Source organism: Chaetura pelagica, unplaced genomic scaffold (genome assembly GCF_000747805.2).
Source record: "Chaetura pelagica isolate M959 unplaced genomic scaffold, ChaPel_1.0 scaffold18, whole genome shotgun sequence".
Taxonomy (NCBI): Eukaryota; Metazoa; Chordata; class Aves; order Apodiformes; family Apodidae; genus Chaetura; species Chaetura pelagica.
The window spans coordinates 2,878,051-2,894,472 of NW_009954310.1; the positions used below are offsets into that span (position 1 = coordinate 2,878,051).

Consider the following 16,422-nt stretch of genomic DNA (forward strand, 5'->3'; position numbering starts at 1 on the left):
CCCCGCGAGCTACCGGGAGCGGGGGGGGAAGGAGCGGGCCCGCCTGGCTCTTGGAGCGCGGGAGGAAGGAATTGGCAGGTGCTGGAGTGAGGCAAATCTGTACGTGATCCGGTACAGAACTTCCCTGTCTTGGCACTGAAATGTCGTGTTGTTGGCACGTCCTAGCCCAGGCAAGGAGGCCTTTCCAGAAAAACAAGGAGCCGAAAAGAGGAATGTTGAGCTAATAAAAGGGTTCAAAGGAAAGTATTCAAAACAACGCGCACAGTAGTGCTGGAAACACAACCTCAGAGAGTCTGTGTAGCTTTGGGTAAACAAAAGTTGCAAAATCTGTAATACTGTATTCCATACATACTGGCAAGAAGCACTTCTGAATGTACTGTCAAGTCAGCGTGATCCTTAGAGCTAATCTGCTTTTCTGTGGTTCACTTGAAGCTCACATTGCACAAAATTAGGATTGGGTAGCTCAGGGTATTTTTAACGGGACTGACTTTCACCTTCCAGGCCAGCAGTGACAGCAGCTGAGAAACTGCAGTGCTTCCACGCTGCCTGGGGACAGCTGGGGGTGGCTTCAGTCCAGCCCAGTCCTATTTGACAAAGATTTTTATTAGGTTCAGTAGACCAAAGAGTAAATTGCAAAAGTAACTAAATTATACTTGCTTCTGGATACAGTCCTCCTTGACCAACATTTACATACGCCAGCGAGCAAACACACACCAGTTTGCAAACCTGACTGGCGTTTTTCCTGCAAGCTGGAATGTATTACAATATATCAGATTTAGTTCAAATAGTTGGATAGGCTTTCATATTAAATCACTACAAAGCCAACAGTCTTTGACATAGTGTCTTTCTCTGTGTGCTCAGAAACAATTCTTCCCTTTTTTTTGCTGATGTTAAAAAATGTTTTATTGCAGGGAGCAATATAGCAACACGGGAGTAAAACAGGAAGCTGAATTCCACTGCCAGCTGGCCATTATTTAAAGACTCCTAAGTTCAGTGCCAGTGATAAAAAACTTCCAGATTCTGGGCTCAGTTTCTAGAAGATCATATCATTCTGAAAGCCAGTACATTTTATCTAGAAATCAGAGACAATAATCACAAAGCTGTAGGAAGCAGATTTTACAAAGTCCTTTCATAGAGTAAAACCTTGCATGCCTCATATTGTAGCAAGATACCTCATTTTTAGTCCCATACCCAAACTACTACATCATTATGCCTCAAAAAATGTAAAGGTATAATTTAGATTTATTTTTGCATTTCTGTTAAATAATGCTTGTGTTGAATTATTTTCACCATTTGAATGATTTTTTAATTGTTTCTGGGATTCACTAGGTTTTAAAATATTTATTCAAATGTGTATGCTCTACTAGATAACTTATTTATCAAATGACAAAATCATACTTGACTGTCTTCTAAAGGAAAGGTTCTTGGTCAATACTACAGCCAGGAAAGACAGCACTTACCTGTGAAATGAGGTGAGAACTTCAGATTCTTAGCACCTTGTATCTTCCCTGTAGACAGAGTGGTACAACATCTTCCATCTGTGTATTTTTACAGTATATTGCATTATTCCTCAATGCTGGATGTCTACTTGAGCTGAAATACATAAAAATATGAAAAATCTGAAATGTTCAAAAGTAATAATTAAATTTTTCAACTAGTTACACACGGGTTCTTCACTTAAGAGTACTGCACTTATGCTAGAATTGCCTAACTAAACTTAATCAAGACATCAAAGACCTACCAAAACTCAGTTAAAAAAAATAAAATCACAAGGCGAGATTATAAAATGTAACTTGCTCTTCAAAAGATAAGATTTCCAATATGCCTTGGGTGTGCTACTTAATTGTTTTCAGTAAATCACTACATCGTGCTTTTCTTTGCCAAGGATTATCAGTCACAGGCACGGAGACCAGTTTTGCGGTCCAAGAAGAAATAAATGACCATCAAATGCTTTCTATTGTTGTTACTTTATACACACAATTCCTTTTCTTCCAGCAGGCATAGTAGCAAGTGGCACAAATGGCTATTTTTTTCTTGCAGACAATCCAAGAATGGCATCAGTGCACTGAAGCAGTGGTTTGGCTCTGTGTATCTGAAAGCTTTTTGACCAGATTCACTTCCTGATGCATCCTACCTCTCCCTCAAGAACCTTATGGCGATGCGGTTTCTCACAGATCACACTGTCAAGACGAGCGGCCTGGCCAGCAACTTGTTGCCAATTTTGCCAACCGGTGTGTGCTGAGAAGGATTTCCTGAGAGCCTGGCTAATGGTGCTCCTTGGCAGAGAACACTGGGCAAGGCATGCCTGCAGTTCTGCTTCTGCTGACTGTGAGCTGTGGCTCTTCTTCAGAACACTTGCATCAGTAACCAGTAGCAACCAAGCCACTGGTATCCTTTGACATTACACCGTAGTTACTAGATGCTATAGTTAATATACTAACAAAAGGCACTGCCAAATCGATCAAAAATCACAAAACCTGTACCCTTTATTTTCCTAGTTAAAGCAGATCTGACTGGTATCCTTCAGACACAGCCTGTGTCACTACTGTTGAGCCAGCCAGCACTTTCATTTCTCCTGTACCCATAAGCGCCTTTGCTTCATACGCCACAACCACCATGAAAGACTCATTTTAGAGGATCGGAATCCTCCCTAAGCACATCTTCCCGAGCTCTGCCATGGACACGAATCCCCCCGCAGCTGCCAGACTGTTGCAAAAGCTGCGTTTGCAGCAGTCCCTCTTTGCGGCAGCGCTGTCCCCCCGCGGCAGGAGGCTCGGCAGCCCGTGCAGCATGCTGGATCCTGAGGGCAGTGTGGAGCACAAGCCTTCCTCTTCCTTCCCCAAAGTTTTCCTCGTCCCGCTAGCCATGCTCCTTGCAATCGCAGCGCTCCTGCTCTTAGCATTTTCCGCTACGCAGCAGAAAGAGCCCGATTTTTACACTTTCAAAGTGGTAAACATCAGGGGCAAACTAGTTTCTCTGGAGAAATACAGGGGCTCGGTAAGTCTGCACCAGCTCTCGCCAGGGCTCACTAAGCAGCCCGTGCTTGCATGCCTGCGAAAACCGAGTGGGGGTGGAGAGATTGCACATCTAACTCGGTGCTCGCATGCAGATGGTTTGGGCTCAGGACTCTTCTTTAACCCACCTGGAGCGTTGCCTGCATGCTTCCCTTGGTCCCGCTCCACAGGTCTCTGCCCTCCTGAAATAAAACCTTAGCAGTCTAACCCCTGTCCGTGTGTCCGCGTCTTTTCCTTGCGCTGCCTGTAGACGTGGCAGGCAGGGAATGCCAATGTCCCTGCCTTCCCTTCAAGCAGGATGAATCGCGCCGGGTTGTGCCTGTTAAATTTGCAGCTCAGAAAGTTTGTGCCTTTGTATAACTCACTTTTGGAGCTTATTTCTGCCTCTTTTAACTGCATGACTTTTGGTCAATTATTTTCACCTAAATCCCATTCCTTTTTAATGTTCCACATTAAAAACAAAACAGAAGATGGGATTTAATCAGTGGCTAGTGGAGCTAACAAATTTAATCATCGTTAGCAAATAAGTGAAAGACATGATGAAGTTATTTTAATATCAGTGTATAGGGAAACTGCAGCAACATCATGCTATTCCAGTTGTCACTTTTTAGTGTGACAGAGCAATACAAACATGTAGACACATACACTTATATGATACCTTTTAAATTTAATTTACATATTAGGTTCAGGAGTTCTAGGCAGAGCTTTCCTTCCCATTTGAAGGACAATTTCCTTGAATGTAACCCAATTTTTTAGTGTATAGGGAAACTGCAGCAACATCATGCTATTCCAGTTGTCACTTTTTAGTGTGACAGAGCAATACAAACATGTAGACACATACACTTATATGATACCTTTTAAATTTAATTTACATATTAGGTTCAGGAGTTCTAGGCAGAGCTTTCCTTCCCATTTGAAGGACAATTTCCTTGAATGTAACCCAATTAAATGGTCAATATCTGTGGAAGAATCAAAAGGGAACTTAGCAGATAGGGTGCATAATGCTGTAAGCTCCCATAGCCACGTTTACAAATTACAGGAGCTAAAATCAACATAAAGCCCACAAGTGCCACCTTCAGTGCTCAAGTGACACATCTCTTGTGATACAGCCAGGCAGTACAACAGCTTAGCAGCTGCAGGCACCACTTCTCCCTTCTTTCACCCTTATTCACCAGCTTTGCGTTTCCACCTTTTTCCCCTTCCTCAGGTACTTTGCTGAGGTGTCTGAGCTCACTAGTCCACAGCTGCAGGTCACTAAAACACTGGCAGGAAGGTAGAAAAGGCCCAAGGGAGGAGAAATACATCTTCCTGAGCTCAGTAGAAAGGGGTACTGGTAGAATTTGACCAAATGGGAGGTCTGAATCTTACCTGGTCAGAGTACTCCCCCTCCGTTCGCAATTCAGGTAGAGCAGAACTGGTGCAATGCACACTCAAATGTCTGTATTTAATGGAACGTGGAACATATTTAATATTAAGCAATATTTGCTTATTTTAGGACTTCCTTCCAAAGGCTCTGTCAATAAACCCTGTTACTGGGGCATGTTTTGTCTGCAAATCTGTCTAAATAAGTAAATACCACCTTTAGCTCCTCTACCTCAGGGCCAGAATCCACTTGGAAATGAGTAAAGGGGGAACTCAGAGGAATTGCCTACAATCACCCTGCAGAGAGCTGAGGGTGTTCATCCCCTGTGGAACAAGCTGCAGAGCCTGCCCTGGTAACTCATGAAGACACCAGGTCGGGAGATGTGTCTTGTCTCCAGTGGTGCCAGGATACCAGGCACACCAAGGAGTGACTGGCTTTGTAAGGGAGAGCTCTTGAGCCGTACCTTGGAAAAGGTCACACTCCTTGATCTTTGCTAGGTCATATGGAATAGTTTATTTCAAAAAAGTGATGACTGGCTTCTGCATGGGACCAAAAGATTTACCTTCAGAGAGCCTACGAATGTTTAGGCTAGCTGCTGTTGGAGAATCCATGTGCACAATTCTAAAGAAAATGACAGCAATAAAACACATCCCTTTCTGTCATTATGTTGTCAGAGCTCAATATCAAGGTAGGCAAAGGTTAACTGAAACTCCCATTTATTTCTTAAAATAAACTTAATCTGCAATTAGATAAGCAATGTTAAGATGTAGGTTTATCATACTGTTTTAAAGCTATTAAAAGAAAGCAAATAATATATAAGTACTATGTATGTGCTGCTGATGTTTCAAAGAAAGTGAGTCTGCTAATTGCTAAACCTGATTTTAACAGCCTTAAGCTTTCTAGCAGATGTAGAGAAAACATTTTCTTCAATTCACTCACTCAACTAATTTAGTTAAATAACTACTTAATTTGTAGTCAAGAAACTAACTGGGAATTAAATCCAAAAGCTCTTAAAGTATTAAAAAAAAAAAGAAAAAATAAAAAAATGTGTTAATTCTAAAAACACAAGAGCCATGCTAAGTAGAAACAATCAGTGCAACTCATGACTCACAGAATCTTTCTTAAATAACTATTATTAATATAAATTGTGCATTCAGATAATTGAGATCATTTTTCTTAGTAGGAAAAAAGTAAGACTGACTGCTATTATTTAATTTTCCATTCAAGTGCATCTTGATACAAATCACAAGTACCTTCCATTATATAGTAAATAAGGAATGTATCAACAATTCTGAAATAGCAAAAATGGAAAAAATTAGGAACAGACTTTTTTTCCTGAAAAAGATGTGCACAGACATAACCTATCCTCCACTTTAATAAAAATACCAAAGATATGTGAGAGAGTACTCTCTTTTTATGGGGGCATCAGAAATTATATTGCCAAAATGCTAAACATTTGGTATACATGCTACAAAATAAAGTGTGATATTACATCTACCTGAAAGCAGAGAAAGGGAAGACTATTACAACTGAAAAAAAGAGTACCAGAAATGAAATAGCTCAAAAAGCTGTTTGTTTTACTGTGTTGTGCAAGGCCACCCTCCTATGCTTTTTCCAGGCTGATGCTGACCCATCTACATTAAAAATGGAGAGCAGTGATATGTGATTGGAAAAGAACCAACAGGATTCAACTAAGATTAGTTTTCTGTCAAATCTACCTACCTGTCTAATTCAATAAAGCTTATATGTTATTTTATGATTTCTATCAGATACAATGTAAGAGGCAGTTGTTCAATTAAAAGCTCAACATGAGTCAGCAATGTGCACTTGCACATCCTGGTCTGCATCAAAAGAGCAGGTTGAGGGAGGTGATTCTGCCCCTCTGCTCTGAACTCATGAGACCTCACCTGGAGTGCTGGGTCCAGAAAGGACATAGAGCTCTTGGAGCAAGTCCAGAGGAGGGTCACAAAGATGATCCAAGGGCTGGAACACCTCTCCTATGAAGACAGGCTGAGAGAGCTGGGACTGTTCAGCCTGGAGACGAGAAGGCTCTGAGGAGACCTTATAGTGGTCTTCCAGTACTTGAAGGGCTACAGGAAAGCTGGAGAGATGCTTTTCATCAGAGGGGGTAGTGATAGGACAAGGGGCAACGGTTTTAAGCTGGAAGAGGGGAGATTTAGGTTAGACATTTGGAAAAAATACTTTAGTGTGAGGGTGGTGAGACACTGGAACAGGTTGCCGAGGGAAGTTGTGGATGGTCCATTCCTGGAAGTGTTCAAGGGCAGGTTGGATGGAGCTTTGAGCAACCTGGTCTAGTGTGAGGTGTCCCTGCCCATGCAGGGGGTTTGGAACTAGATGATCTTCTAGGTCCCTTCCAACCCAAACCATTCTATGATTCTTATAAAAAACAGTTTCTATCTGGGATTCAGAACCCCCAAGCATCAGCTGTTCCCTGCTGTTTTGATACCTATCTAAATATAATAGTACCTGCCTGCTTGCCTACCACACAGCTAAGTACAGTGTGCTGAGGTGTAATTAAGTAATGTTAGTGCAATGCTTTGGAAACCTTGAACCAAAGGTACTATATTAATGTAAAAGCATTAGGCACTCTAACAATGTAAAGTATTATTTTACTATTGAAAGTAATATTAGGCACTTTGCATCACAGCTCTGCAATCCAGGAACTGAGTATTTCTGAACGTGTATAAACACAGGGTATAGCTACTCAATTACCAGACAAAGTATTGCTATTTTTTCCCATTAAGTAACAGCTCTGTGAGTTTCTGTAAGCTGACACCTGTGGCTGGTTCTTGCATCGTTGAGATGGAGCCAGTTAAGAATGTCAGGGTCTAAAACCCCACGTATCTACTGTCTCTGCTAAAAGATCCACAAAGGGTTACTTGAAGCTGACATCAGATTCATACATCTGTCCAGGGTTCCTTTCCTCAAGGAGGTACACTGGTGTAATCATCAAGTAAACTAGGACATATGTAGCAGTGTATGGGTTTTCCAAGCCAAGGGAAGGAAAGGATAGTATTTAGAGGTCAGACACCAGATAATCCAGAATTCAGCTTAAAGTAAATAATTTTTGTAAGGTCCATTGTTTGCACTGCACACTAGGTGGTGTGCTTGACTTGCACACTCAGAGCCTAAAGGCAGTCAAGAAGCATATTGAACTTAAATTTAAAGCCTTAATAGTTGTAAGAAGTCAAAGTACAGCCTCTTATGAGAACAAAAAAACTGACTGTTATTTATTAAAACTAAAATACAGACAGACAAAATCACCACATTTAATCACTTCTGGTACCAGACACTTGAAACATAATGTGGTAAAGGTTTTTAAACAATAATTTTAAACATTCCTTATGAAATACTAAGAAATCCTGGAAGTTTAATTATATGTGTTAGTTGTACTTGTAGGAGGTTTGCACTATTACATTATGGAGTCCAGTAATGGCAGGAATTTCTCTAAGGAAAAAGGAGAAGTATAATGTGTTTGCCATTATAGGAAATGCTGTATGTAGTTTCCTCCTATTTTGTGGGATGTCTGGAAGACTCACAGAAGAGTATGAGACCTGGAGTCAGGATATTTTACTTCCTTTCCTTCCCCTCCAGCTACTTGCTGTGTAATTTGATGAGGTCAGTCAATGTGTCCAAGCTTCAAGCTTTCCTCTTGCAGCACAGGGCCCTTCAGCATTGCTGTCTCATACTGACTATAGTGAAACCAGCATCACAGCTTCTGTGCAGCTTTCAAACTCTTGTAGAGAGATCCTGTGTAAATCACTGCTGTTATTGTCCAAACTGCATAGACCAACCCAAAATGCTGTAATTCTTTCTATTAACTTACAAGTCCAGACATATAAACTAGCACTGATAAATGGATCAGCCAGTTCTGTATGAGTACTGAATTCTGTACAGGGAAAGATACTGCAGAACAGATGCTTCACAACAGAAATAAACTACCAAAAATACATTTATTTGCACGTTTCTTTCATGCAACTTGGTATATCTTAGCTGGATGGTCTTTTCTAAAATATGCTTAGAAACTATCCAAAAGGCAGAATGGAGAAAAATAGATTTTCTGTAAACTAAGAATTAAGATTGCTTAGCAGCTAATTGATTTATCTTCATGGTTGCCAAACAGGAAATAAATAAAAAATAAAAAGAAATATCAAACCTTCCTATTGTGAAGAGAATTCAATGTAGTTTCAAGCATAAGTGTGCAGTCACAGTGCCCTAGACATTCTCATTTTTTGAAAATAATCTACATCCCAGCCTTCCTGCTGGAAAACTGACTTACAGCACATTTTTTAATCTCTCCTGTTCTTCAGGTGTCACTAGTTGTCAACGTTGCCAGTGAGTGTGGGTACACAGACAGCCACTACAAAGCCTTGCAACAGTTACAGAGGGACCTTGGCCCCTACCATTTCAATGTGCTGGCGTTCCCCTGCAATCAGTTTGGGCAGCAAGAACCAGACACTAACAAAGAAATTGAAAGTTTTGCACGAAAGACTTACGGTGCCTCCTTTCCCATGTTCAGCAAAATTGCAGTCAGCGGAGCTGGTGCAATTCCTGCCTTCAAGTACTTAATTGGTAAGTAATCTGAAACATTGGAGGGTGTTTTTTCCCAGGGTAGAATGCCTCTGACAAAATATAGAAAAAAATCCAGGTAAAACAGAAAAAAAAACCAAAACCCAAACACCTATGACTGTGTTTACAGAAACAGCACAGAATTGTAAGGCTCAAAGACGTCGGAAGTAATGTAAGTCCATCCTCCTGTACAAGGCAGGAATTCCCTCTGTGTCACCCCTGACAGCTTTGTCTAACATAAAAGATCTCATCTCCTGATAACAGATGCCCTGTAAAAGCTAGCCTAATAAACCTCCATATGGAATACAGGTCTTGAAACATTCTCTTGTTTCCACTTCACAGTCTCATAAGTGCTTCTGCTGTGAAACAGCTGCTGCAGGTTGGATTTATAAGATTCACCTCAAGAGCTGTAGGATGAGTGGAAACAAAGCACCTACATCATTTACTTCAATAATCAAAAAGTGAAACCAGGCACAAAGAGATGCCCTTGAATACTCCCTTCCTCATTTCTTGCCAAACACTGGAACAGCCATATCATACAGTTCCTCTAGTTCTAATCCATATTATAGCTAATACCAACACCTGAAGAGGTTTTGCTGGTGCTTAGCAGAAAGCTGACAAAAGACTCTGTAAAGCCCAATATTCTCTCTCAAGGCACTACTTTCTCTACCAAGGCACCAGTTTTCTTGCACTGAACGAATGCTCTAAATACCATTTAATTGCTAAAATATCAGTCTTTGTCCAACGTGAAAAAACGTCTTCCAGCAATGACATATAATAAAGTCCAATATGACATGGTATCACTCGAGCTACATCATTCTGCAAGGACCATATTGCTGCTGCTTCTTTTCTCCAGCACCACAGTGTTCTCCTACATACCACTGAATTTAAAGGAGTGTTGGCAATACTATTTTTGGCTGCCCCAAGCACACCTCCTTCCAGGTGTCTGTAATGGATCTTCCTGCTAGCCAAACTTCCCTTGAATCCTCTTCACATCTTTCAATTTCTGTTTTGCCCAGCAGGTTTGTTACCCTGTTTCACAAGCTGTGAAACTTCTGTTTCCCTGCTGGTCCACATGCAAAGGAAGGATGCTGGAGGGATATTTATACAGTATAATTACAAGACAGTGAATGGTGCAGGTCTGGCTGTGTCTTGATGATTACTTTAAAATATCTTCTGATTTGTCTGTAGCATCTGTACTTGTGCTATTAGTGGAATGAGGCTCCTGGTCTCATTGAAGATCCTGAAAATGTTTTTAGTCACATAGCAGAACAGTAAAGGATAAGAATGCAACTCATGTAAAATGAGTATGTGGTCATGGAAGGAAAAACTAGTAGATGAGGATTAGAAGGAAACCTCCTGGAACTTTGTTATTTCTTCATGTAGCATTTCCTGAAACATTCTTCTGAAGCACATGATACTGCTTTTGGAGGAAAAATTCTGGTTAAGGAAGCAAATAATCAGTCCTGGTGCAGCTATGTTGTTATGCCACATTCCATTTTCCTATCAAGGTTCAACAGTTTCAGTTTATCTCTATAGCACAGAGACACACACACACTTTAACACTGATGATAGTGCTTTCTCCTGTCACCCTGTCTCAAGAAGGACTGCTTCCTTTAGTCTCTAGGGAGCTACTGTCAAGTTAAAGCTCCCTGTTGGTCAGAAAATTAATATTATTCAGTCAGAACTCCCTCTTAATTTTACATTGTTGCTTCCTCTGGGAGGGTAATCATCAAAATGTCAGGAATGGGCTAGTGTGATTTTCTCTTCTAAGTTTCCCCTTTTTTTTTTTTTTTCTTTTTTTCTTTTTTTTTTTTCTTTTTTTCCCTGTAGATTCTACAGGAGAAGAACCAACCTGGAACTTCTGGAAATACCTGGTGGACCCCAATGGAAAAGTAGTAAAGGCCTGGGACTCTACTGTCTCTGTTGAAGAAATAAGACCTTATGTTACAGAACTTGTAAGGAAAATCATCCTGAAGAAGAAAGATGAATTATGATTTTCAAAAATCTGAGCATGCCAATCACATCTTTATTGAGAATTAGAACTGGAGCTTGTCTTTTCACATTCCAAAAGAGAGTACATGGGGAAGGGAAATCATGACCAGTAGAATCTATATTAATGATCCTAAGAATGTAGAAAGAAAGCAAGCTATCATGGTCAAAGTAGTTTAAATATTTTCTCCAACTGAATTAAATTTTACCTTTCTGGGAAAGAAGTAGTCACCAGCAATTGTTTCATTCTCAATTCAAATTATTCAGTGTTGGTGACACCAAAGGAACTCACTTCATGCACCTCTAGGAAGAAGGTTCAGAATAACGAGAATTTCCTGATGGGGATCTCACTGACATCTACAATTGTGTTGTCATATTTTGATAGCGAAGTGCATTAAAAAATAAAAAATAGTAAGTGCATGATGGAATTAAGGCATGTGCTAGGAAGAGGGCCAAAACAGATGCCTTCAAACCAGGCAGACAGAGATACATGTGTTTCTAGTTTCCAAGACCAAATAAATTTAATTTCACTTGCCTAGAAGTCTGTTTAAAAAGAGCCAAGGGAAAAGACTTCTGTAAAATGTAAATGAAAGAAATGTGATGACAAAGTCTCTGTAAAAATTCTCCAAAATCTATGAGAAGGATTTCTACTTTTTTTTTACCCAATAAAGATTATCAGGAAATGTTCAAGTAGCTGCTAAAACATCTGTAGGACCAGAGCCTATAGAAATGGCTGTTTCTGTCTTCTATTAGCATTTTGTCTTAGAAGAATTACTCTCAGCTCATACAACTGATGTTAAAATTATTTTTCAATTTTTAATACCATGTATAAATACACACTAGAAAATGAACATTCTTCCATGTAATAATTTTTCAAATGTTTAATTGTTGCATAATATTACACTGTTTAATACCAAATTGATGTTACAAATGTTTGATGGCATCTTTTTCAAATGTAGCAATTAAGCACCTACTCAGACTTCAGGCTGCAGCACTACTTAGCTCACTCTAAAATAATAACAGTAACAACTACAGCCTCATTGTTCTTCAACAGAAACCCTTTGAAAATCGTGCCAGCAAGAGCACTTTTCATCTCATCAAAAACACAGTGTACAGGTCCCCTGCTTTTAACCCTGGGATGCTTTAAGGAGAACCTAGTCTTGTCCAATTGCAGTACTATTGATGAGTGAAAGCTTTTTTCTTGCTCTATAGTGCCTTTAAAGGCAGCACAAACAATATTTGTCCACATAGTTGCCAGTGCCCAAGTGTACAAATAAGCTTTCATTGACCTGACCATGGGTAAGTACTTTTTCCAGCTCATCATTGCCATTATAGCTCTTTAGTATCCAAACAGGCACCAGTTGTAATCAAAGGCAAATATTATGGCATGCACTGGCCTGCAGAACAAGAGGGAAATGAAGAATAATGAAGAACTATTGGAAATTAAAGGACTGATTAGACTCCTAGAGTACATTACAGTTCCCATGCTTGAACAGATGCTGTCTCCTGAGGTCTTGGACTTGTTCTATGGACTATTGTAAGGAAGTATGAGCTAGAAGTACTTCACGATTTGCAGAAAGACTCTGAAGGGTAGTAGAGATGCACAAAACTCAAATTTGCCTGAAATAAGCTGAGAGTAAGGCTTTTTAGTTAAATAAAAAAATAGGGGGGTGGGGAAGGTGTGAAAGAGAGACTAAAGGGAAAAAGTAAGAGAAATACAAGAGCAAAAAGACAGCAACTAAGAAGGAAGAAACGAGAAGGAAAATAAAAGCCAGTTTGCAGCCAAAGAACATGTGGAACAAAGAGGGCATGGAAATGTTCAGGTCATATTGATACTAATGAGTATGTTCCAAGCTGTATCAGCTACTTCTCACTTGAACTGTAATTTAAGAGTGCAGGAAACTGGTGCTTGTGGCAGTGAAAATGTTTTTATTTTCCTGCTCTGATGGTGAGAAAAATGAACTCTACAGTCTGTTCAGTCATTGAGTCTATTCTTACATGAATCACTCTAAGACAACGGTGACTAAGGTCAACATAAAGAAAGGAAAATCAGTCTCAGCTGATCTTGTGCTGGGACAGAGAACCCAACTACCAAAAAAGGTGGTCTTTTATTACCCTATAGGTTGTTTCTCTGTCTGCTGATACTAATTCAATGCCCTAGCATGCTGTAGGCAAGTGCTGCAGAACTTAAGATCTTCTCCTCAGAAAGTATGTTTTTGTTTTATAACTGAAGCCCATATGAGCCCAGATCATGCTTTGAAAGACATTTTGAGCCCTCTGTATTTCAATTTTGGTTGTCCAACTTAAATATAACTCCAGCTTTACATAGATATGATCTTGCATTCTCTATTAAAAAATTCTAGAAGTCTAAGGAGATACAAAAGCAACAATCATTTGGAAAGGGTTCACACTATGTGGACAAATATTGTTTGTGCTGCCTTTAAAGGCACTATAGAGCAAGAAAAAAGCTTTCACTCATCAATAGTACTGCAATTGGACAAGACTAGGTTCTCCTTAAAGCATCCCAGGGTTAAAAGCAGGGGACCTGTACACTGTGTTTTTGATGAGATGAAAAGTGCTCTTGCTGGCACAATTTTCAAAGGGTTTCTGTTGAAGAACAATGAGGCTGTAGTTGTTACTGTTATTATTTTAGTGTGAGCTAAGAAGTTCTGCAATCTGAAGTCTGAGCAGATGCTTGAGTGCTACGAATAACTTAATACTGATGACTCTTACAGTTAGTCTTCTTATCAGTTTGGCATTTTAAAGGGAACTAAGGTAAGTATTACAAATGTAAGCTTTGAAACAGTAAAAAAATTTGAACAGGCACATTATTTTAATCATGTAACTACCCTCCCTGAAGTTAACAGAAACATATTAATGATTAAATGAAGCATGTGGCATATATTCCATAGTTGCACTGGAATCAGTTTGTAGAACAAATACTTCGGTCTTTTATTAGAAGTTATAGAGTAAAAGTAAATATCCTCGGTTGCAGATTAATACAAATCTAGTTATGCTATAAGTACTTCATGACTTCCTGCTCAGAAAAATTGGAAAGCAAATTGCACTGGGTGGAACTTGTCTGGTAAGACTAAATAGAGGGAATGCAGACATCAGAAATTACCTTTTTGGCTCATGACTTCCAACACTATTTTAATCTCACAGAGATCTTCTATACAGCTAATTCCTGAAACTGTAAAGCAACTCTGAATATATAGTATGAGTTTATTTTCTTTGCAGCTTGCCTACTTTACAGAGAAAATATTAGTATGCATTAACAGATGAGCACATTTATTCATGGCAAGTGATAATCTTGATCATCTATAATTTGATCTCTTAAGTGTTTGGAACTTTGAAGGTGTAAAGTCTTGGCATGTTGATTTAAACTGTAAACTAAGCACTTTTTCTTTTTCTTTTTTCTTTTTTTTTTTTTGGCACTAAGAACAAAACCAAACAGCCATCTAAGTTTTTTAATTTATACAGTAGGGACATTTTACTTCTATTGTGCTTCTGGTCTGAAACCTCAGTAGAAAACCAGACACAATTTCTCTCTACTTGATAGTGCCCTGTTTATTTCAAACACATCAGCATCTAGTTCAATAAATAACTGAACACAATCAGTAGTTTGAGAAGGCTGGACATCCCCTTTGATTAAGCAAAACAAATTTTATGCTACCATCAATTATTGGATCAACCAAATATGTCCTATACACATGTAAATTCGTACTGCAGCTACTCAGAGAGCCAAATGAAATTTAACAAGCTTATCTCTGACGCATTCACAGAAAGAGTCGAGCAAGCAGAGAAATAAGGTCTTTGTGACATGATTAACAGATCCTGGAATAAAAATATCACTGACAAAACACAAAGGAGTTTACAAACCCTTTGATGAATGAGATACTAAAAGCACCGAGAGATTTCAGAACTAATTTTGAACCATATTAAAGCTCCACAGCAGAGACATACACAGAGCAGAAGGAAATAATTGAGCTGTACCTGAACATCACCAGAGGTGACTCTCTGAGCTAACTCCTCTACCTAGCCAGCTCACAGACACAGGGATGCCCACAGTGTGAAAACAACACTCAGCTACAGCTTTCATGCCAACCCTGCAGCACCAAGGCGCAGGCAACAGTGGGGGACTGTCTAGTGATAGTGGCTGACCTTTTCACTGGTCTCTACATAGGAGCTGAAGTCAGCCCCAAGTATCTTTCCATTTTAGCCTAGAAAACCTGATCCAAGCTGCCAATCTACAAACCTAAGAGACGAGGCATGTGGTTTTATCTCAAAGCATTGCATGATTCCTGCTCAACAAGAAGACCTAAACTAATTCCAGAAAATGAGAACAGTTGAAGGATTATTGCATTTTAAGTAAGCAGAGTTGTATTCTGGAAGAGAAGCACAGACATGAAAGTTTTTTATGTGATTCTGCTGATGTGGATTTTTTCCCCCACTCAAACTGAAAGAACAGCCTCCACCAAGGCAGGGACATGCTCTTTCTGAAGCACTAATTGATGAAACAATGACAGTAAAAGGAAATAATAGTGTTCTGGCACAACAGAAATTATTGAAATACAAATTCTTGAAGAACAAACTTCAGTAACATATGATCTATGACTGCAGTTCTGTGGAACACTTCCCCATCAGACAGAAATTACAGAAATCCTAGCTTCAGGGAGCTGTAGTTTTAGTTTCCTAGGATGCAGTAAGAAAGCCATTATTGTATTATATAAAAGAGTCCTCTGTCTTTTTTTCTCCCCCTTTCCTGAAAAGCATTGCTGTTTCATCATAATTAGTGTCTTCATCTGAATTATATGATAAACCATTATATTTTTATTTAGCAAGCAAGTAAATCTACACAATCATAAATAAAGAACAGCTGCTGAGGAAAATGCCCACAACCCATGGATTGTTCAGCCATCCTTTAAAAAAGGGCATAATAGTCAAACTATGCTTGCAATCCAAGAACTTGCTGAGTTCCCAGTTTAAATTACAAGTCAGCTTCTCTAAGCCTTAATTCAGTCACACAACTCATTCCAATTTGTCTTTACTTCTATATTCAAAATACTATTTATTTTATTACTAGTACTTCACTGTCCTCTGGAGAGACCACTAACCACTAGAGATCCACAGGGGAATGTTTTTGTTTCATATAAGCATTTTACATTTGAAGTCTCCTCTTCCAAATCCAGACAGATTATAAATAGTTGAAGCCACTTCTATTTTCTCTTCCTTCTGGTTTAGTTCATAATCGATGCTGATTTTCTACCTTTCTCTACTAACAGTAGGACTACACAGTATAAAAGAGGTGTTTATGATGCTTCTGTTGGCAATGTTTTGAAGGGGGAATCCTGTCTTCCTACAGGATGGAGTAGGATCATTCTAGTTTGGTTCCAGGAGTAGTGATAATTAGATTTTAGCACAATGGACTACTTGTACTTGATGGAACCATTTTGACTTGGC

General features: G+C 39.4%; 1 protein-coding gene across 1 annotated transcript; it reads left to right on the plus strand.

Moving 5' to 3' along the window:
• Positions 1 to 2,789: 2,789 nt before the first annotated feature.
• Positions 2,790 to 11,204, plus strand: GPX7 (glutathione peroxidase 7). The gene is made up of 3 exons (XM_010004027.1): positions 2,790 to 2,997; positions 8,709 to 8,970; positions 10,801 to 11,204. The coding sequence occupies exons 1-3, from the start codon at positions 2,791 to 2,793 to the stop codon at positions 10,962 to 10,964; spliced, it is 633 nt and encodes a 210-aa protein (XP_010002329.1). The 5' UTR covers position 2,790; the 3' UTR covers positions 10,965 to 11,204.
• Positions 11,205 to 16,422: the final 5,218 nt, after the last annotated feature.

What these genes read in the sequence shown, in the direction of transcription:
- GPX7 (XM_010004027.1), top strand. Translation starts at nt 2,791, where the DNA reads ATGCTGGATCCTGAGGGCAGTGTGGAGCACAAGCCTTCCTCTTCCTTC. An exon ending in TGGAGAAATACAGGGGCTCG is followed by an intron (nt 2,998 to 8,708) that starts GTAAGTCTGCAC and finishes CCTGTTCTTCAG; the next exon opens with GTGTCACTAGTTGTCAACGT. An exon ending in TGCCTTCAAGTACTTAATTG is followed by an intron (nt 8,971 to 10,800) that starts GTAAGTAATCTG and finishes TTTTCCCTGTAG; the next exon opens with ATTCTACAGGAGAAGAACCA.